Source organism: Ostrea edulis, chromosome 2 (genome assembly GCF_947568905.1).
Source record: "Ostrea edulis chromosome 2, xbOstEdul1.1, whole genome shotgun sequence".
Taxonomy (NCBI): Eukaryota; Metazoa; Mollusca; class Bivalvia; order Ostreida; family Ostreidae; genus Ostrea; species Ostrea edulis.
Window position 1 is genome coordinate 41,261,892 of NC_079165.1, and position 23,536 is coordinate 41,285,427.

The 23,536-nt window shown below is 34.3% G+C and overlaps 1 protein-coding gene across 3 annotated transcripts in view; it reads right to left on the reverse strand.

Annotated features, from left to right (window-relative positions):
- The window catches only part of LOC125681064 (serine/threonine-protein kinase TNNI3K-like), a 32,131-nt gene extending 9,829 nt beyond the window's left edge, over positions 1–22,302 (reverse strand). For 2 of the 3 annotated variants that reach the window (XM_056154022.1, XM_048920971.2), the window contains exons 1-14: positions 22,165–22,302; positions 15,908–16,003; positions 15,685–15,793; positions 13,791–13,894; positions 12,827–12,924; positions 12,454–12,567; positions 10,480–10,578; positions 9,957–10,098; positions 6,713–6,851; positions 6,215–6,319; positions 5,948–6,042; positions 2,643–2,795; positions 2,274–2,417; positions 1,790–1,940 (exon numbers count right to left, since the gene is read on the reverse strand). In XM_056154022.1, coding sequence (XP_056009997.1) covers positions 1,790–1,940; positions 2,274–2,417; positions 2,643–2,795; positions 5,948–6,042; positions 6,215–6,319; positions 6,713–6,851; positions 9,957–10,098; positions 10,480–10,578; positions 12,454–12,567; positions 12,827–12,924; positions 13,791–13,894; positions 15,685–15,793; positions 15,908–15,947 — 1,493 coding nt within the window. In that variant the 5' untranslated portion in view covers positions 15,948–16,003; positions 22,165–22,302. Of the gene's footprint in view, positions 1–1,789; positions 1,941–2,273; positions 2,418–2,642; positions 2,796–5,947; positions 6,043–6,214; positions 6,320–6,712; positions 6,852–9,956; positions 10,099–10,479; positions 10,579–12,453; positions 12,568–12,826; positions 12,925–13,790; positions 13,895–15,684; positions 15,794–15,907; positions 16,384–22,164 lie in introns of those variants that run through there. The other variant, XM_056154021.1, reaches the window with a different exon arrangement.
- Between the last annotated feature and the right edge of the window lie 1,234 nt (positions 22,303–23,536).

Consider the following 23,536-nt stretch of genomic DNA (forward strand, 5'->3'; position numbering starts at 1 on the left):
TTCCAACTCACCCATTGACAAATTTAACAGTTTACATAAATTTGCATCATTTGAACAAGGAATTTAAACCACCCTCTTCTGTAATTTGGAAAATGTGATGATTAACGAATATGGCAATGACTTGAATGAAGAGTATATCAATGAAAAGTTTGATCATATATATCAAACATCTATTTGGAGTTCATTTATTGAATACCTTAAAAAAAAAATTAAAACCCATATTTATCACAGGTAAAGTATTTTACTTTACTATAAAATGCAACAATAGTTCTTGTATAAAAAACATCACCAGTACAATTCATGTAAAACACTTCCTGTATTTTTAAAAACCGGATTAAAATAATAAGTCTTGTGTCCCTCAATATTCTAACTTTCAAAGAAGCCAATACAGTTTCCAAGCATATTTTGCAGGATCGAATGGATATGTACACTTGAAATTGTTTTGTCTGAAATTCAAAGGACACACTTTTGTGATGATACATAACTGGATTTTTAAAATTTCTTTATCTGCAGAAGTCTTTAAAATTACCTGGACAATTGGGGCTATGGATGGAAATTCACAAGTGATCTGAGGTGATGCATAAGTAACATCTTCACTGATCACATGCCTTTGACAGCACATGTATATTAAGACATTTGACACCTTGATAAGGAAGTTTATTTTTAAAACTAGAACTGTCCTAATGGGACTAATACCCCCCCGCAGGGCATATAAGATGATGGGAAATATTTAATGCAAGTACATTGGATATTTTCACATTATCTACAGGGCAATCAATGTGAATGCAGAAGTGTATATTCTACAGTACAGCAGTACATGAAATATTAAAAATATGCTTAATATAAACAATGAATACTATTTGGCACATTTTAGGCTGTATGATTGCAAATCCCTGGTCAACTCTTCTAGTCTTTAGTTTATATTCACTTTGTTAAAGATCATTATGTTATACCTACTTTACTTTGTCATTGATTTTGTCAGTAAATAAATGACATTAGTATATATAGAAGATGTGCATAAAGTTTGAATGAAATATGTCCAGCGGTATTAGAAATAAACTTCGGACAAATTGCGTCTACGGACAAATGGACGGACAGACGGACGGACGGATGAGAAGAAATGTAGTTGAACTTCATTGTTGAACTTCTTTCCACTTCTTCAATTCCTGATTGACTTATGAGCGTAACACGGTATTAGAAATAAACTCTGGACAAATTGTGTCTATTACTACAAGTACAACCAAACCAGAAAATGTTCGTAACTTCCATAACTGTTAAAATATTTCAATGAAAATAGAAGATGCACCACTACATTATATATATAAGATGAGAATAAAGTTTGAATCAAATCTGTTCAACGGTATTAGAATTAAACTCTGGACAAAGTGCGCAACCCCCAAAATAAAAAGAAAATGTGCGTAACTTCTATAACTGTTAAAATATTTCAATGAAAACAGGAGATGCACAACTACATAATATATAGAAGATGTACATGTACATAAAGTTTGAATGAAATATGTCCAGCGGTATTAGAAATAAACTTCGGACAAATTGCGTCTACGGACAAACGGACGGACAGACGGAAAAAGGGATTCCAGTATACCCCCCCAAACTTCATTTGCAGGGGGTATAAAAAAGGGTAACAGATGGCAGGGTGGGAATTTAGTGTTTTAATGGGACATCTATGTATCAGAAAAACATTTCTGACAAAACGAGGCAGTATAGTGAAAATTGCAACAAATCGATTGATGTTGGTTTGGAGATTGTACTTGAAACAATGATAACTAACCTTTTGATTGCCACCGTTTTCCCGAGGTATTTGCCTTTATATACTTTGCCAAATGAACCACTTCCTATAGGCTCTTGAAAGTCTAAGTCAGTAATTTGTAGTTGGAAGTAACGAGGTAGGGATGAACGTAAATGTAATACATCAATCTTCTCTGGAAATGAACAACAAAGCATGATAAAGCGGCATGACACACCTCCTCTACATCTATATAATGTTCAGCAATTCAAATACAGGGCAATTCTGTCTTTTATATTCGTCTAGGAGATTATAAATCACTAATATTCTTTATCAATAAACACAACCCTTTGAGTTTTAAATCCAAACACATATACATGCATACTCTTTCAATTGTCAGTGAAATTAAACAATTCAACTAACTTTTGTTACCATAACAACAGTGGTCTGAGCATGTCATGATAAACAAATTTAACTGGGAGCTGACCTAGAAAAAAGTATATGTTTATCAAACACAAACAAGAAATACCTCTTGTCATGCTTTTAAGTTTCCCTAGGGGTGAGGGAACAGACACATAAGACCCTTCTCCCCCTGGCTGGGAATAGTCCCCACAGGCCGACTCGTCCTGGGGTCGTTTGTGATGCTTCAACAATGTCACAATGGTGTCATGGCCTACAGAACATTACAAAAACTTCATAGTCCTAATAGATCTTTAAAGCAATTAGTAATTAAACTGAAGCAATTGTTGAAAATCTTCAAGAAGTGGTAAAATCTAAATACATTTCTACAAAATATATGCAAGTATATTTGTGATCACATTGAATTTCCTTTTGGAATATCAATCTGCTTTAACTATCGGTCAGTCCCTCTGTTCAGAAAGAGGTGTAGTTTTTTCACCTTGTTCATAAGCCCACATTAGGGGAGTTTGTTCCTCTTTTTTGTCTGATCCTCCATTCATTTCGGAACACGCCACCAGATTCATGTCCGCCCCACATTCCAACAAGAACTGTACCACTCGAATGTGACCATGGAAACAGGCACTATGCAGCGCTGAATAATTCAAAATTCAATATCTACTGTAATTCTTGTAATTTCAATAATGCTATTGCCATGGAAATGGAAATTAATCTTCATTCGTGTAACATCTGTTTCATTTCATCCTTTTTGTTTGCTTGAAAGTTGTCAAACGCAATCAGTAAGTGTTGAACAATTTAGAACATTTTCAACATTTAGGCGACACCAATAAAATTTCTTGTTCATCGGACCTGAACGCTCGTATTTAAAAAGAAACATAAGAAATAATATTAATTTAAATTTCCCACTTTTGGAATTTTTTCAGTTCATTTTCCACTCAATTTTTAATTTTATTTTTTAACAAAATCATGACTGCGCTTAGAATCAATGGTATTTTAACTGTGTCAGCAAAAACCTGAACAACATGACTAAATGCGAAGCTTTGAATATTGTTCAAAAATGTAAAGATTAATTTAAACTTTATTTTTATTTCTACAAAAACTAGGTATATCTTAACTGGAATAAACATACAGACATACTGATTTAAAGTATGAGACCAACTGAATGTCGGATCGGAACAGTCAATGTTTGAATCGACCTGCAGTCATTTCAAATATCTCTGTGATTCGGAACTGGCGGTGTGATTCAGAACAGACCTATGAACTCGAGTATGGAAATTGCAAAGACCGGTGACATTTACAACAATTTTCATATAATTTAAATAATTTTGCATTTGAGAAACTTTTGATCTTCTCACAAGAAGATTGAAACCTAAATTATCTCTGTGCTACCACCAGCAATCATTAATGAAAATGTGATCCGGAACTGGGGAAACGACAGTATATTTAGTCTTGAAATAGCAATTACACATGTGTGTACATGTACAAATGTATTCACTGAATTTTGTTATTCATTTCTTCATCAAATAATGCACTTGTATACACAATGCTTTGAACACATAAACTAAGCAATATATTGTCAAATTTGGGGTATAAACAAAATGTCTTACAGAAACACCGCATGTATATTTTAATAAATTATCAATATGTGTATTCAAAGGGGCAATAGCTGTCATTTTGTCACCAAAAAATTAATTCAATGAAAATTGCTCAATATTATATATTTCAGCAATAACAGCACAATTTGATTATTTCAAACACTTTTTATTCCAAAAGCAGGTACATGAATTATGTAATTTTGGTGATTAAATAATTATTGTCTTGCAAGGCAATTATTCTTCCATATATATTTCTTTACACCAAAAGCAGTTATCTAACATAGTCTCATTAGGGTTTCTCTTGTTTTTGTACAAAATAAATGTTTTTATTAGTCATTAATATATATTCCTATGTCATTGAGAAATTCTGAGTAAAAAAGATTACCATCACTTTCACAGCTAATGTCCCTTTTTAAAAAATAGAATATTGGTTATTTTACATGTTCATGTGATTTTGAATATATGTTTCATTGTTTTACAATACAAAAATTTAAGAAAGTAAAAAAAAAAATATACATATATATATATATATATATATATATATATAATCGCTCGCTTTGTTCTTTTACTATGCTGCCTGAAAATTATGTTGAAAATAAATTATAACATTATGAAAAGTAAATAACTCGCTCGCCGCAATTTTTTGGGGTCATTTATCCAAAGAACAAGAAATTTTATTGGTGTCACCTAATTGTGGTATTGCCACAAAAATTGAAATTGATGTTCTTTCAAGTACTAAGAAATTGTCAGACCTTTATTGGAATAATATCGCCTTTATCTCTCTCTCTCTTTTTGTTGAAAGTTGTCACAAGCAAATTAGTATCAACTTTAAAATAAATTTTGACAAGGCAGCCATTTTTAAGGTACAAAATGAATATGTTGCCTCTTTTAAACATGACACATTAAAGGGAAATAACTTAATTCTTATTGTATCCTTGTCTCTGATTGGTCAAATTCCAATTGAGGAACACAAGTTATTTTTGTATAACCTGGTTTGGTATGGGGACACACCCCCTTGATAACCAGAAGTCGGAACTTTTCTCTCTCTCTCTCTCTCTCTTTCTCTCTAAATTTACATCGCAGCATTGTTTTCAGCCTTCTATGGAATAGAAAGTCAACGTGTACAATAAGATACTTCGGTTTGATACACATATTGTTTTCTCGTTGTCAATATTAGCATCTACTTGTACGCATATCACTGTTGTAAAACATCTTTCTCTGTATGTATAGCCGAATAATAGATTAAAACAAAGATATTATATTCGAATTAATGATTTGCCAAGTAAGCATTACCTTGTTCATTTTAAATTTATTTCTCATTGGGAAAAGGGGGTGGGTGGGGAGTTGTTTCATTGCTTGATCCGTCTTTCAACAAAGCAAACAAAAATTCATACGTCACATTTGATCACATGATGTCAGACACATTGACAGTGTCACTTGCTTACATATTTTCTTGTGTCGGATTTACTATTAGCGACAACGTTGCACACAGGGGTAAGTTTTCATGTAGTAGAAGTTTTAACACAGTTAAAGCCGCAAATTATATGCTTTTTTGAAATTTGAAGATTTATTTTGAGTAGGCCTAAACAATGCAATTTCCCGTATTTTTTCAATCTGTTGGATATGAGCGACTTCAAAGTCGATCTCTATCTCTAAAGGTCAGCGAAATATGCATTGCATGTATAGTCTACACATATTTTCTATCATGACAAACTTCACTTTCGATACAATATTTTGATAAATGGCTAGCCTCCGTAGAACTAAGATTAAAGATGGTGACCTTTGTGAACAGCTAGCTTCGTCGTTGCTAAGTGAATCACTGCGCGGCTCAGTTGACTTGTATTTTTCCGAGTTTATGTACATTTTGATAAACGAAGGTTAACATCTTTGTCTCTTGCATTAAATTATAAGGAATGACTTTAATTCTGGGGCAAGTTATACGAGTATAACCTGGTTTGGGTCAGTTTACGCTTTTTTATAATCCGCTTTGCGGATTATAAAGCGTAAACTGACCCAAACCAGGTTATACTCATATAACTTGCCCCAGAATTAAAGTCATTCCTTAATTATATTAGCTGTTCAGGAATATAAATAGTCTCTAATAAAATTTAGTTTTCTGTGAGGATGTAGACAAACAAAACTATGATGAAATAATTGTTGCACTGATGAATAGGATGGGAATAAATCATACCTGTGTGCCCATCCTTTCCTTGGTAGTTAATGTTGATGACTGGCAGCTCCAGGAGATATTTGATCAACTCCAGGCTTCTGCCACTTGTACAAGCACTGCGAAAAAAAGTACTACAGATGATTCAACATGCAAAGAAAAGTGAAAATCAAAAAACATACCTGTGTTTTCAAAAAACATGTCTACAATGCAGGGTTGAAAACAGAAATATTCAGTACCAACCCCCCCCCCCTCCCCCCGAAAAGGTATCTCACTAAAGATACAACAAACCTGTGAAGAGGTGTCTCACTGAAGATATTCTCCTTTGCCAAACTATCACAACCAGTGACAGAAATTAAATGCTTCACAATTTCCACTTTACTACTGTAACAAGCTCTGAAATAATGTATAAAACAATTGCCATTACAAAATGTCATTGATGATGATTCACTAAAGATTGTACTGATGGATATACTTGTATTTAATCTACATTCTGACAGTATCTCAACTCCACTCACACTCTGACAGTGCCTTGTCTCCACTCACATTCTGACAGTATCTCGTCTCCACTCACACTCTGACAGTATCTCGTCTCCACTCACACTCTGACAGTATCTCATCTCCACTCACACTCTGACAGTATCTCATCTCCACTCACACTCTGACAGTGTGTATCTTGTATTTACACTGCACACTTTAAATAACAGACACTTCATTCCATTTCAGAATGACATACATGTGGATATGTTATTGCACAACATACAAATGAAATCTGATAATTGTACATACAGATGTAATGGGGTGTCTCCATAGATGTTGCATACATGAGGTAAGGCTTGTTTTTCCAACAGATAACTGAGAACATTGAGATGGCCGGATTTACAACAGAAATGGATCGGGTAGTGTTCTTCATCGTCTTTAACATTCACTGAAAAGAGAAATTCATGTATGAATATTTATTGAGAAAGCATTGTCGGAGCCCACAGGTTTTCTCTCTGTTTCACTACATTCAACCCAGTTGAATGTAGTGTAATGGTGAGAAAACCCATGGGTTCAGACAATGTTAAGAAATTAAACATCAAAGAACTAGGTGCAACAACACTGAGTCATATCCTGTCTTGAACTTTTAATGATTCTTTAATTTCTCTGAAATTCGGTATAAAATACTGAGAAAAGGAAATCTCTACCCCCTAGTTACTCCTATTTTAGAATATGGTGTCAAAGGGTTGGTAACATCTAATATCAACTTTTCATATAATTTCAGGTAATCTTCCAATAGAAATCATGAACCAACATGTGTTGACCAAAATTATGTTTAAATGCATCATTAAGATATGATAATACCTTAATTTGATCATGGTCGGTGCATGTGAACCATACTTTCCAGACAGATAAGAATGATAGCAAGTTCTGACATTTGAAAGTATTAAAATGGTGGGAATATTTGTAACAATGGTTATTGCTAATTTATGCGTCCTTACTAATAACGTTGTTTGTTTTGTATATTATCCCACTTACTGTAGATTCCTTGTTTTACGCGAGTACTTAATATCGCAAAATGATGTGTAGACGTCAAATTGCGAGAACATAATTTCGCAAGTGCTCTGTTGATCAAGAGTCTACATGTATATTGATAATATGAAAATAAAAGGAGTAATTTTATTTTGCGAGTGATGCTTCACACAAAATTATGCAATAATAATTTTCTCGCATTAATATTTAGGAATTTACAGTAGTTAACAACAATTTTATACAAATACTTCTACTATTTATGAAATTTAAAACTAATGTCTGAATTATGGCAATATTCACAATGCATCAAATGACTTTGCAGTTGTTTTGGCAAAATGAGAGCAATAACTGAGGAACACAGAATATTATTTTAGACAACTCTCAGAGCATATGTAAACTATGTATACAGGTAAACTTTGATATCTCGAAATTGTTAGGACCAAAGAAAAACCTCGAGATATCCAAGGGTTCTAGAAATCGAAGTTAATGAATTTGACACCAATACTGTGTCAAAGCAAATATGTTGCATGTTTTATTTGACAGGTAAATAAACACATATTTTAAAAGCTGTGAAAGTTTTAGTTTGAAGATAGGGATTTTTAAAAACATGTTTGCATTTGCACATGTATATTGTAACTATATCTATTACTTTATTTGATACTGCAACACTTACATTTTACAAATTTCGGTCGTTTATCATAGCGATAATCAATTATCACGTTCAGTTCAGTATTTCTGATACCCGGATTTGTGTTACGCTCTGTAATTGATAAACCGATCACTGTAATAATGACAAAGATGGAAACAGGAAATATTGCTGCCTTGTATTCTGTGTCCTTTTCGATTTCTATTACAGCCTGAAACTTTGTTTCGATTGTATGAACTTTAAGATTTCTTTTTATACCACTGCCAGATAATCCAACTATCCCCCGGGTTGGATATCGGGGCCCATCGTTTACATGTAAATTATTTATCAGATACTGAAGATTTTGAATTTTAGTGCTGATATTTATACTAAAAGATAAGGTCTTTTATTTTTTAATTCTTGATTCCTATATCACTTTGATGTGTTTAGAGTTTACTTTGACTTGTAATAGCATTTGAAAACATGTATTACGACAAAATCAACTTCCTATTTCAGTACTCGTCCCAAAACTGCTTGTTGAATTATTGTGTCGTCTTACGTATAAGTGTGCATTTCATGATCACTTCCAAACACCCTTACGTATAAGTGTGCATTTTATGATCACTTCCAAACACCCTATCTGCATAATTAGATATAGCTACCATATCAACAGCTTAGGGCTAATAAGGCGTGATTATCGGCAATGGTTCCATGATACCCGTGCTAAAACTAACAGAAACGTCTAACAGACCGTAAAATTAACATAATGGGATGATTGTGCATGTACTTCAGGTGTAAAGTCAATGAAGCGAGGGACTCCTTGGACTTCGAGATAACATATGTGTTTTTAGCACTTGGGACAGTAAATCTACTTCGAGATAAGCCAGATATTCGAGATTTCTGTGTTCGAGATACCGTGGTTTTTTAAAATCATGAATATAGTCAAACTGGACGGGAACGTCGACTTACTTCGAGACATCCGTGGTATTTGACATATCGGTGTTCAAGATACCAAAGTTTAACTGTACAATGTCTTATGTCGGAATTTACAGGTGAAATATGCACAAATATCTTTTAAAGCACTTACATGTAAGTACAGGTTCACCTACTGGTAGAAATCATGCAAAATGAGGGGGAGAGAGAGTTTATCTAAACAGACACTGACTTCCTTCACCACTACTTATATAACAGACAAAATGAGGGGGAGAGAGAGATTATTTAAACAGACACTGACTTCCTTCACCACTGCTTATATAACATAGACAAAATGAGGGGGAGAGAGAGATTATCTAAACAGACACTGACTTCCTTCACCACTACTTATATAACATAGATGAAACTAGGCTTGAATGATGTGTTGAAAACAATGCAGTATACAATGATGTTGAAGTAAAGGCTTAATTTGGTTGCATCTGGAAGACATATTTGATGTCTACCACATTCCATTTATGCTGAATGATTGTTGTTTCATTTTTCTTAAAAACGTATCTTTTTCAAGTAGAGAGGAGGTAAAAATAAATGTTAACATTAACACCTTAAAAACTGACAAAATGGACATCTCGTTATTTGTGGACAATTGGAAAGAAATCAAACTCTAGACAAATTACCCTACCTTAACATTATTATCCTGCCTAATACATAATTTCTAACAAGAAAACTGTAGGAAGAATTAGACAAACCATGTACACTGAATGCTTAATTTCACAAACAAATGTTCAACAGTCTGTCATTTGTGAAAATTGAGCAGAATATAAAATTTCTAAAGATATGCATAACATATATATATGTATCACCACCATGCATATTTTGAAATTCTTATCTGAAAACTGTAGTAGGCGTTTGTCTGACAAACAACGGAACAGATGATTTTAGCATTGGAATCTGGCATATATTTACCATTTGCTGGCTGTTGAGGAGCTTCCACCAGGAGTTTAGTGATATGTAGGTGGCCTCTAGAACAGGCCAGGTGTAATGGACGGTCACCTACACCCCCAGCAGCATTCAAATCAGCTCTGTACGACACCAGCAAATCCACAACCTAGGGAAATGCACTGAATCAATTTATACCGTATAAGTGGAATTTTTAGTGAGACACAAATTCAGTGATTTCAACATTAAATCCTCACTAAAAATTCTGCTTATACTGTACTTTAAAAATCATCAGTCATCATATTCAAAATTATATCAATGGACACCAAGTTTTGACTGATTAAAGAATCTCAAATAAAATTATCCAACTTTATTCAGGAGAGCTCAATTTAAATTTGGCTCGGTGATACAAGAACACTGCAAAGACTCTGGAGCATCGCCTCCATATAGGTCATATATAAACTCACTCATTCACACAAACCAATTTGCTACCATATCCCCTCCGCTCTGTTGCAAGTAAATAATAAACATAGAAATTTGTGTGAATTACCTTATCATTTCCAAAGTTGCACGCTATGTGCAGAGGTGTGAAATTAACAGCATCTTGCATATTGACTTTGGCTCCATTGTCTATCAGAACTTCTGCTATCTGGATAAAAAATAAAAAAACAACAAATCATTGGTAGTTCTTAGTATCTTAAGAACTCCTCGCTTGGCACAGGGGCTTTTAACAGTTTGAGTTATCTGCCCTTAATTCCCTTCTTAAAGTGTTTGTTTTTTTTAAATGCATAGCTGACTTACATAGTGGTAGTCAGGTATTTTCACCAATCAGTAATTAGTAATAACAGGGAATCTTACTTTGTTAAAGTGGGTTCAAATCCTACTATCTTCTGTTTTGCAAAGTGAATTCTCAAAAGATTTATTCTCTCAAAGGGACTGATTCACGATCTCCCTCAAATTTTGTTTTTCACTTTTTATGATCAAAATCTACTGTCTGATGTGTTTAAAACGTTTCACAAAAAATGAAGGTTATACATTATCACAGAAGCTTACTTTAGAGTTTATTATTTGTTTTGTAAACAAAGATTGCGGAGTGTTATTGTTTAAGAAATCTTTAAAAGAAATGGATATCGATACAAGTTTATCATATCTTGCACATTTCAAGTATTCTTCAGGTAAAATGTGTCATTTAAAAGTTAAATTTGTGACTGTGCAAAATTAAGATGCTTTAAATTACAAAAAATTAACATTTCACTGGTGTCTTTGTAAACAAAAAGACTCCAGTCTTTGTTTATATAATACAGAGTTAAGGTTAAAATATTGCTTTTATTCTTGCATTTCAGAAGGTCAAAATTTTCACTGTCAACATTAGACGATTTATATTTCTAATGTTTAACATAAAATGAAAAACATTTTTCTCAAAAAACGTGAACCAGTCCCCTTAAAACCCATGGATACCCTTTATCAAGACTAGTTGTATCACTTAATTATTACATGAGCAACATGTCAGATGTAAGCTTATTGCCAAAAACATTTTGGATTGGTGTAATGGGTCTCCTTTAACGTAGTTCCACACTCCTGTGACGTCATAAGATTTTGCAAATTCAATGATTTAATGACTTGAACATAAATTTTGTTGGAGTCTTTCAATAGTTATTTTAAAAAAAATTGTCAACCATGAAATATTTCAAAAGTCTTAGTTATATTTGAATAGTCAATGATATGTTTCAAAATATTGAATCCAAGGACAATAACTCCGTTTTCAATAAATTATTTATCAAGCCCATTATGCGATAGATTTCCTTTATTTTTCACAAACATTTTACCAAGGTGATAAGGAATCATTATCTGTGTCTTTGTGAAATTACATAAAATTTTAATCCATGAGTGATTTTTTTATGCCAAAACATAGCTCAGCTGTATGGTGCCAGAATTCGTTTTTTTTATGGGGGTATACATACTCTAGAAGCTATAAATTCGAAATTATTAAGGAAAGGTATGGATTTTTTTCGATAAATAACTATAATAGATGTACATCTACTAATATAAATAGAAAAAATTATATGTAAACCATGCTATAAGGAAACTGTGTCCACATTTATTCGTTTTTTAACATTTTGGAGAACAACGCTAATTCAATAATTCTGCACTAATTATTCTAAAACTTGATGAACATATTGAAAATGACATGTGTTTTAGTTATTGAAATATTTCTTGATAAATAAATGCAATTAAACAATTTTCTTGTTGTTTTTATTTTAAAATAACGACAAATAACTGTTTCCAATGAATTTCATAAAAATCTACATAGGGGTACATGACTTCAGTAGTGTCTGTAATGAAAATTAATATGGAAATCCTTAACTAATTTGCATTTTTTCATTACTCTGAATGTTAATTTATTGATTCCAAACAAAAAAATGCTACTTAAACCCCAAAAATCCAGGACTAAGGACCCACCTTAAGTGTACTTTATATGAGTATTCTCTGAGTTATCTCCCTTTTTTAACTAACACACATTCACCTCCTGAAAGCCACACATGGCTGCCACATGTAGAGCTGTTAAACCACTGTTGCCAGGCAGGTTCACATCAATGTCAGGGCTCTCCAGCAAGCACTGCACACATTCTGAATCCCCCTAAAATGGCAATCTAATTTTAGGATCTATAAACAGTCAGAATCGTCATCTTTTGAATACCAAACGTTCTCAATCTGCAGTTGATTCATATACAATAAATGATAAAGGTTCTTTGTAGCTGTACTGAAATCTAAGTGTGCTGTATAGTACATCAATTTATACACGAGAATAAACCAACTGTGGTATTTTATGCTGTGGCCTGAAACATTAAACTGTATTTCGAGCCAAACATTAAACAATCTCCTAGATGTTGACTTACTCTGTATGCTGCCAGCTGGAGAGCTGTAAACTGCCGTTTACTGAGAGCATCTGGTATCAATCCTTTCCCCGATAAGAACTTTATCAAAGTTCTACTACCTAAACATACAAGAAGTCAGTACTGAAGCAGCATCCTTAAAGGGGCATGGACACGATTTCAGCTGAAAATTTTCAAATTTTATTTTTCTAATTTTAACGTTTACAATGCTTAACTGAGGCATTTCTAATGGTCAGCAAAAATATGAATGTCAGTTGTCATGTTACATGGGAAATACAGAGCTCACAATTCTTTGTTACATAAACAAGGCTCGTGTCAATTTTAAACACAATTAAATAGTTTCTAGTGTTTGGCACATCCCATTTTGTTTTAAACATGTTATTTTCTATTGAGCAATCTATATGTAAACAAAAACATGGCACAAGCCCTGTTTACATAACAATGAATTGTGAGTGCTGTATCTCAATTGAACTCAACAACTGATATTCAAATTTAGGTTGGCCATTAGAAATACTTTAGTTAAGCATTGTAAACAATAAAAATGGAAATATGAAAATTTTCAGCTCAAATCATGTCCATGCCCCTTTAAAATATGATAATCAATGTACTATCAAGTATTAGAGATTAGGTTTATTAGGGTTGGCAACCCTAAACATACTACAGTGTATGTACAAGTATCACATCCAGATCACCTATTGTACTTCTTACTTTGACGATCTCATGCATTAACACATATCCAATTTTCCTGTAATTGTTCTTACACGAAAATGAAAAGAGTTGCAGTTGCAAATTCCATATATATCTATTCTCTCCTTGGAGAAGATGTTGTCTACACATGCTTGATGCAGCATGTCACATACAGTGTACTTGATATATAAATCCTACTGTATCATGTACATATGTGTAGTAGTTGTGAGTAGCTTGAAGAGTTTTCCAGGACTTAGTTGATCACACACACAACACTTACCCCCATAAGCACCCACTATATGTAGTAAAGTTAGCCCTCCATCGGTTCTCTCATTTATGTTCTCCTCGGAGACCAGCTCTACAACTCTGTTGTAATCTCCCTTCCTGTAAATCACAAATCATACCCACTGGAAATGTCATACCATGTATCAATCTATTGCATGCCAGACATTCAAACAAATTAACCTGTCCGAACAATAAAATGTAATGTCACCTCCTATCCGTCTGAAGGGGATTTTGGTGGATTAGACCTTTGGACTGGCAGTTATTAAAAATTTCATGATGCAGCAAAAATTTTAATTTTTCTTATGTAATATTTGGTTGGTCATGTGATCAAATCTTATAACTGACTATGGACATTATGTATGTAGTTTTCCTGATTGTTCATCAACTGAACATCTCAATAAAAGTTTAAATTGGAATTCTTTTAAATGTACTTCTATTTACATTTCTGGGATGTCTCAATATAAATTTGATACTTTCTGTTCAGTAACGCTAATCAACTTTTTTTTTTACAAGACCATGATATTTTTCAACAAGAATTGTGACATCTCTTCTTGAATAAAGTTACATATACAAGTACTTCAGAAAAAAACATTTGCACATAAATATTTCATTATGACAACAAAAATACAAAGACAACAAGAGGTACTGTGAGCAATGCTCACTAAGAATACCCCCCGCTTACCCCAATCTCCCAAAGGGTGTTGGTAATAGGTATAAACTACCTCTTTTCTGAGTGTAAAAAACAAATGGCATGACAAACCGAACCATATTGCTACTTCGATGTCCAGTGCACGTGACCTTTGACCTTTTGACCCCAAAATCGATAGGGAACATCTTCATCCCATGGGTAGTCCATATGTGTGATATGGTGACTGTAGGTGGAAAGGATAACGCTTTAGAGCCCGGAAACCACATTGCTACTTCGATGTCCAGTGCGCTTGACCTTTGACCTTTTGACCCCAAAATCAATAGGGAACATCTTCATCCCATGGGTAGTCCATATGTATGATATGGTGACTGTAGGTGGAAAGGATAACGCTTTAGAGCCCGGAAACCATATTGCTACTTCGATGTCCAGTGCGCTTGACCTTTGACCTTTTGACCCCAAAATCAATAGGGAACATCTTCATCCCATGGGTAGTCCTTATGTATGATATGGTGACTGTAGGTGGAAAGGATAACGCTTTAGAGCCCGGAAACCATATTGCTACTTCGATGTCCAGTGCGCTTGACCTTTTGACCCCAAAATCAATAGGGAACATCTTCATCCCATGGGTAGTCCTTATGTATGATATGGTGACTGTAGGTGGAAAGGATAACGCTTTAGAGCCCGGAAACCATATTGCTACTTCGATGTCCAGTGCGCTTGACCTTTGACCTTTTGACCCCAAAATCGATAGGGAACATCTCATCCCATGGGTAGTCCATATGTATGATATGGTGACGGTAGGTGGAAAGGATAATGCTTTAGAGTCCGGAAACCATTGCGTCTACAGACGGACGGACGGACGGACAGACAGACAACCCGATTCCAGTATACCCCCCCCACAACTTGTTGCGGGGGGTATAATAAGGAATCATAGGCCCATTTACCCCTTCCAAAGATCAGAATCTAAGAAAGACAAAACACTGCCTGTGACAGGTAGTTGTGTACGGAGCTTATTTTTGCAGGATTCATATTTCTGTATCTTTGATGGAATTTTATGGTAATACATCAAAACATATTACACATTTATAAAGAAATGCAGATTATCAGACAGCACTTGTTCCTGATTATGTTTCAAAATGCACTTGACCTGCAATTGCACTAAATTTCGAATGCACAAATGTAAGTATGCATACAGTACACAATAGATCAAACCATAGGTACATCTTAAGTTTATCCTTACCCACAAGCCAGCTGGATTTCTGTCCAGTCCTTTTCATTAGGACGTAGATCCTCTATTGCTTTTGATCGAAATAATGAATAACTTTCACTTATCTTCTTCTTTAATTCATCTGTGTCATAAATCAAAACATTATCCTAAAATGATTCTAAATCAATATTATATACGCTGTTTAGACACTTTTTAAATCAATATAAAATTTTAAAATATCATCATCTTAAAATACCTGCACAAGACACTGTTGGTCTTGATTTGAAGTTTCCCATGCTCTGTGTCTATTTTGGCTCTGGAAAAGACACACCCTTCACCCTCTGCATGTTGTCTACCAAAAATAAAATCATGATGTCAGTTAAACAAAGTTGACACAAAACATGTTGCTACAAAAAAAAAAAAAAAAAACAACAACAACAACAAAAAAAACCCAGTAAAATATAATATGATCATGACCTTTAAATAGTTGAATCCAATATCTTTGCAATTTCCAAAGATAAAATATTCTATCATTAAAAATATGCTCTACACACCCACTTTAACAATAGAATTTGAACTATGGATTTGCAATTTTGCTATTTATATTCTGTATTCATCTTTTCAAGATTTTTTCTTTCAAATGTGACATCGCTAGCTGTATGTGAAGTGCCACAGATTTTTGCATGGCTTTCAGGATTATAGATACGGAGAGTTCTTTATCACCTCTCTCATCTCAGTATTTCAAGGTCACATTCAAAAGACCTGTTAAATTTTAATTCTATACGCCAAAGGTTTAGCAAAGGAGCAGTCAATAACAATTTTTCAGTTTGACAAGGCCAAGGTACGAATGGGGCTTGAACCCACGTCCTCCTGCCTGCAAAGCTAATGCTCTAAACCTTGTGCAACCATGGCCTGTTGCAAATTTATTTTCAAAATAACAATATATGCATCTGATTTATTGTAACCTTTCAAAACTGAATCACTGTAGCTGATGCATTGAATTTCACAGATGTCAAAATACATCACAATAAAAACTGATTATATATCTAGATAAACAATGCATTTGCAGATGCATGCATTTTATTGACTAGCACATTTTAACATCCTTTCTGAATCAGTTGACTGAATCTAACGATTTGTGACATAATTCTGTCCAATTCTTAGAGTCACTGATTCATAGTGATTATGTTATCCTGTATCGATCTTAAAAACCTTTAAAATGTGTTACCATATTTAAACTTCAAAGGATTTTCAACACATATGTTTTAAAAATGTACACTGCATCTCTATGACATATTACATAAATATACATGAGGCAAGGAAAATCGAACCAGCAGCTGGTAGCTGGGAGTTTCCCTTTTTTTTAAGTAATATGATGTTTGTTGTGAGTCTCCCCAAGTCAATTTGTAAAGGAGGAGACAGATTAGAAGGGACCAATACACAGTTTAAAATCCTAAGTCAAGTTTGGCATTTTAGAGAGCAAGTCCAGCGTTCCACTTCTCTCACTCCGGTGATTTATCAGAGTGTCCACACTTGTGTAATGGTAGTTTCTTTTCTTTTTCATTTTTTTTTGTTGGTTGCTGACTGATGACAGAATATCTGTTTGAATGTGATTATACTTCTTTTCAACTGTTAATGACCATAAGGTTACTTTATAAGAATATATATTTTTCTCATTGATACTTTAAATTAAAATATTGGCCAACTTTCTAGATTACAAATTCTAACAACTAGGTCCAGTATAATCCCTTGATTTAGTTACAAGGAATACAAAGGCTAAATAGCCATGTAAAGCTATTTTAAACAGCCTGATAAAGTGATTTTTTAAAAATATAAATGGAAATTTTATTCAAACCGGACAAAAGGTTGCACTTAGATGCTTCACAGAATTAGTTTCCATCATCTATTATAACACACTGCCCCTAAAAATTACGTTGCAAAGTGTCTTTTAAAAAGCTGCCATATTCAGAGTTTTGATGTTTTTAGGCAAATTCAACAGCTTAATTTTAATATAAAGTCCTTGGCCAAAAGTGAGTTCCCAAAGAAAATTTTCACAATGAATTTCATACACAATCTCTCCAAAAGTCATTTTTTATTCTATTTTGATGAAATTATAAACCATGAATATTTACGATACATACAATACAGTATCTATAAACTGAAATGGAGATGTAACAAGAGGCCCAAGGGCCACATCGCTCACCTGAGTTACCTTGGCCCATATCTGAAAACTTTCCATATATATTTGCATGTAAAACCTTAGTCCGTATTGTGGCCCCAATCTACCCCCGGGGGCCATGATTTGAACAAACTTGAATCTGCACTATGTCATGAAGCTTTCATATAAATTTCGGCTCTTCTGACTCATTGGTTCTTGAGAAGATGATTTTTAAAGATTTTCCCTATTTATTTCTATGTAAAACTTTGATCCCCTATTGTGGCCCCAATTTACCCCCGAGGGCCATGATTTGAACAAACTTGAAACGGCACTATGTCAGGAAGCTTTCATGAAAATTTCAGCTCCTCTGGCCCAGTGGTTCTTGAGAAGAAGATTTTTAAATGACCCCACCCTATTTTTGCCTTTTTGTGATTATTTCCCCTTTGAAAGGGACATGGCCATTTATTTGAAGAAACTTGAAAGCCCTTTACCCAAGGATGTTTTTGGCCAACTTTGGTTATAATTGGCCCAGTGGTTCTTGAGAAGAAGATGAAAATGTGAAAAGTTTAAAACACCACCGCCCACGACAGACAAAGGACAAATTTTGATCAGAAAAGCTTACTTGAGCCTTTGGCTCAGGTGAGCTAAAAATGGAGAGACGAACCAGATGGCACCAATATTGATGAATTAAAACAATAATTGTGTCAGAATCAATTAAAATATGACAAAAATCAACCATTTTGTATTTTCTATTGTAATATCTACAAGTTTAATTACAATGCAAGCTTCCTCTATTCTATCAAACTCTAATTCTCAGATTCTTATTCTTTTATACAAATATTATATGAAAATTACTCCAATTTTTATTTATATCATTTCAGTGCAAAGAAAAACATATCAAGCACCATTCCAGTCATTTTATGCACCATTCTGATTCTTACACCACCATTCCGGTTATTTTACACACCCAAATATTCACAGCATCTTCTAACAATTTTAGAAAAAAAATCTATGATCACACATTGCAGATATACGATGATTTGAACAAAAACTTTTTACTTCAGAGTACTTATCCGTTATATTTTGTTACAATCCCAGAAGTCCCTCATCAAAAATGACGGAGATCTCGCAAAGTCACATCTCCTTGATCTCAGATTACAAACTTGCATAGATGATCTCACTTTCATCCTGGTCTTGTGGTCCCCAACACAATGCAGTAAGCAAAATTAGGCCTAATGTGTAACGAAATGTAATACTGTGGCAAGACGATAGATACGTGACATCATGGTCTTCATTTTGACATCATAATACAACTGAAGCAGGGGCGGATCTAAATCAGAAGTTGAAGGGTCAGTTTAGGATACACGCCACTTACGCTATGACAGAGAAATTCATAAGTGATTCCCTTTTGAACTAACAGTTTGAATGTCACAGGTAAAGACGAAACAAATTAAGGAACAAGCTTACTCTTGTCATCCCCCTCTAGAGAAAAAATATTTTGCTTTTTCTCCTATTTCTACATGCTTTTTAAACTAAGGTCCTTTTGTTCAGAGTGCACATCTTAACACTCATCAGGTTCCCTTGAGTGTCCACAATAAGCCTGTTCCTTAGCTTTTATCTTTCACTTTTGCCACTCTTCTCCAATTGTATACAGTAATAAATTGTTAGCCATTTCTATTGGAACTCTCTAACTTTTCAAATTTTCTTGACCTGCTGATCGGTCTCGACGTTGGTTAGTATCGTTACTGTCAATATTATCATTCATGTCACTTTGTAAACATGTAGTTGACTCTCCCCAATTAGATAAAAGGTTTTATTTTTGTAGAGTAAGTTTTGTGAACCCACTTTACTGTCATATATCACAGTGTTTCATTGGTGAATGCAGCGCTCATTGACGAATAAGATCGACTTACACGTATTATAATTCTTGTAAATCAGAATATCTCAAGCATCCTGGAGCGAGAGATTTCATTCCAATTATTGGGGAAAAATTGAAAGCGCTTAATATTTATATTTGAAAAATTTATGCATCCATTGGAATGCACATTTATTGAATTCATACGTTCTGAGCATTTAATAATCTATGCAGGACACACACCAAACTGAATCGCTGTTTCAGTTTTGTACAGATATCTATGAAAACATTTTACATCCAATAATCATGATGATCTTGATTGATTCTAGGCTTGTGAATGAATTTCAGTGCATCATTACAACAACAACAAAACAAAAGTGTGACGGGGGGGGGGGGGGGGGGGGGGTCTAAATATAGATAAATTATTTACTATTATCATGATTAAGGAAATGCTAAAATGTTTTTAAATCATTGTATTTAATCAAAATACGTCATTGCTACATGGAGATTATCAGATAAAGTAAAATTACATATTTCTCCTGACTGTTTTCTTTTAAATCGAATACCTTCATATATAATTTCATTAGTGGAGGCCATGTCAGGCATGAAAATATATGAGGGCTGTTCGATATGTAATGTGTATTGTACGATATCTCAAAAGCATTCGACTCAAATAGTGAAATGAACATAACATCCCTTCAAAGTATTCTGCGCGGTTTGAAATACATAATTTCAATTTCTGAATCCATTTCTGAAATGCGTCACGGTACGCTGATTTAGGTAGACCTCTGAGGTACTGACTGATGGCTGAGCCAATGGCTTGTTGGGACTTGTAACAACAACCAGATAAGAACTTTTTAAGTTTTGGAAAAGGGAAAAGGTCGAATGGGGCTAGATCTGGAGAGTATGGTGGGTGTGGCAAGACGGTAACCTTCTCCAACTTCAAAAATTGCTTCACAAGCTCAGATGTATGTGATGGAGCATTATCATGAAGTAGACGAACATGCCTAAATCCTGACACAGGGTGTCGTTTAAGATGATATTTCTTGAGCTTTTTAAGTATAACATCTTGGTAATACCAACCTGTAACACTTTTGCCCTTCAGCACTGGAATTTGTATGGCTATACCATCAAATGAGAAGAATATGCAATGGTTCTTTTGGCAACTATAGGCCTTCTACCGTGTTTAGTTGGTCATATTTTGTTTCCAATTTTTCTTACTGGTTCGAAATCGTGAACCCATGTTTCATCACCAGTAACAATGTTTGCAAATTGTTTTTGATTGAATTTGGGAAACATTTTGAGCAATTGCTTAGCGGTTTGTACTTGTACCCGATTTTAGTCATCTGTCAATATATGCAATATCCATCTGGCAGAAATATTTCACACTTTCAAAATACGCTCAAAATGAAATGCACCCGCGATAGCGATATGCTAACAGCTTTGGCAATATCACAAATCGTGTATCTGCCATCACTTTCAATTATTTCCCTGACTTTTGAGACATTTGCCTTGCCTGTTACAGTCACAGGTCAGCCAGATTTTGCTGATTCTTTGATGGACTCTGTGCCAGTCAGAAATTTCTTTCCACCTACAAACTGTCTCATATGATACCTTATCAGACCCTTAAACTTCCCCCAATTCAGTAAAAATCAGCATTACCAAATGACCGAGTTTTGTGCAAACTTTAATATAAGCTCTAATTTCTTTATTATTCTCAACCCGTTTCCCAAACATTTTTACACCAGTGGTCAACGACTGGCTCTATTGAAATGACTAAAAGTTTAAAACTATGTGGAGCTAAAGGCTCGTGTTTATACCATTGGAAAGGTATTGAATAGAGCTATTCAAGAGTATCATCATCCACGAGATCGTGCGAAGCGTTATTGCGCTGTGGTACAATACACATTACATATTGAACAGTCTTGTATACATCATTGTATAGGGGAGGGGGTTGTTTCCAAACCCACCATCCCTTTGCTTGGTAAAAAATAAAAATATTTTTATGCACTTCCAGTTTTAAAATACCTAAATGTGTGTCCATAGATTCAATTTGACACCTAAAAATTCATAAAGTGGAATTCACTTCCCTATTATAAATTTCTGGATCCATTAAAAATGTAGCTTCAATTGCTGTATGGTAGCTCTGTCAACATATCATAAATACGTAGATTTGGAATCAAAAATTTACTTTGTTGATAAATTCTTAATTGTTCTTTTTGCAATAGTTCAACATAAAGTTATGATACATGTACCTTTCTTAAATTGGTGTTGTTTATTTCATCGAAATTAAGAATAAACTGGCTTCTAGGAAATCATTTGATAACCAGAATTTTTATGGAATAAGTTGGGAATTTTTTCTGTGTGAAATTGCTTTTATCAAGTGATTGCACATGGAAGACTATAAGAGTGATGTGTTGACTTCACCACAGAATCAGTCCATTAGCCGTCCTGTTCTATAAATGTGTATAAAATAAGTTATCAATGACTGAATATTTACCGTAGTTTCATTATACAATTTGCATTATGAGTTGCAAAAATCAAAATCTTTTCTTTGGCACTTCTCTCAATCTCAGACTCAGTCTCTGTTTCTCACTCAGAACTTAGTCCTGGAATGCCGAGTCCGATGCTATAAACAGAATACGGAATTGAACCCGATACAATTACTTGACGAAGTAGGAAATCCAGTTAAAAGGGAACAACATATCGTCATGACTTTCTGTCAAAATTCTAACGGTAAACAATTATCGATGATATATTTCTTTTTCTTTTAACAAATATTGCATAGCGGGATAGCTTAGTAGACTCTGTGGTTTTAATACACGTATCAACACTTCGCCGCAAGTTACGTCCCTTTGCGGGGTCAGCCAAAGGTCAATCGGTGAAAAACCCAGTTTTCCTTCTTTACCTTACCAAATGTAAGATGTTATTACTTTGAATTTTAGCCAATTACCAAGTTTTCATACAAGTTAATGGGTTGCCCCAATCTGGGGCATATTGTAGTTGACTGCAATTGATGGAAAAATAACAGATGTCAAAGCTACAGATAGGAAAATTACAAAGGCCAACGTAGGGAAATACGATTTTTATCCGGAAGATGGCGGACAAGGGACGTAACTTTCGCGAAGTGTTGATACGTGTATTAAAAGAGATGGTGAAGATAACGAATAGTAATCAATACCTTAACTCCTATAAAGAGTAGTGCAGACACGGGCCCCTTGACATACCAGAGGTGGGATAAGGAGCCTAGGAGGAATAAGCATCCCCTGTCCACTGGTCAAACTCGCCGTGAGCTAAACGGAGTAATCCGTAGTCAAAATCAGTGTGTCATGAACGGCCTAACAATCGGTATGAAACAAGTCAAACAGCATTTGACCCAGTGATAGGTTGTATTCGTAAATTAGATCGTTATAACTAACATAAAATTTGCGAAATGCTGCATGACTTTAAAACGAGACTGTTGAAACTCCTATACATGTAACATAAATCTATTTGTCAGTAGCCTACCTCGATTTAAAAACTAACCATACGCAGTACAAGTAAAATTAGTACAAACAGCTCTTGTGCATTGAACCAGATGAGAGAAATAAACACCATATGTAGGTGATAATGGAATATTGCTCCATAAATGTGGACAGTTGACGATGGAGAACCTGAAGTCCTCCCATCTGTCATAAAGGCGTGTTGGTATTTTCCGTTAACATATATTTTCAATAAAATATCTTTAAAAGTATGAAGCAGATGTGAAAGACTCCGTAGTGTTCACTGGGATATATCGAATCCACATGTGAGTGAATTTTTTTAATGGTTATTGTTAATAGATAGCACGTCGTCGATTGTTAATAGATAAAACGTCGTTGATATATCTAAAT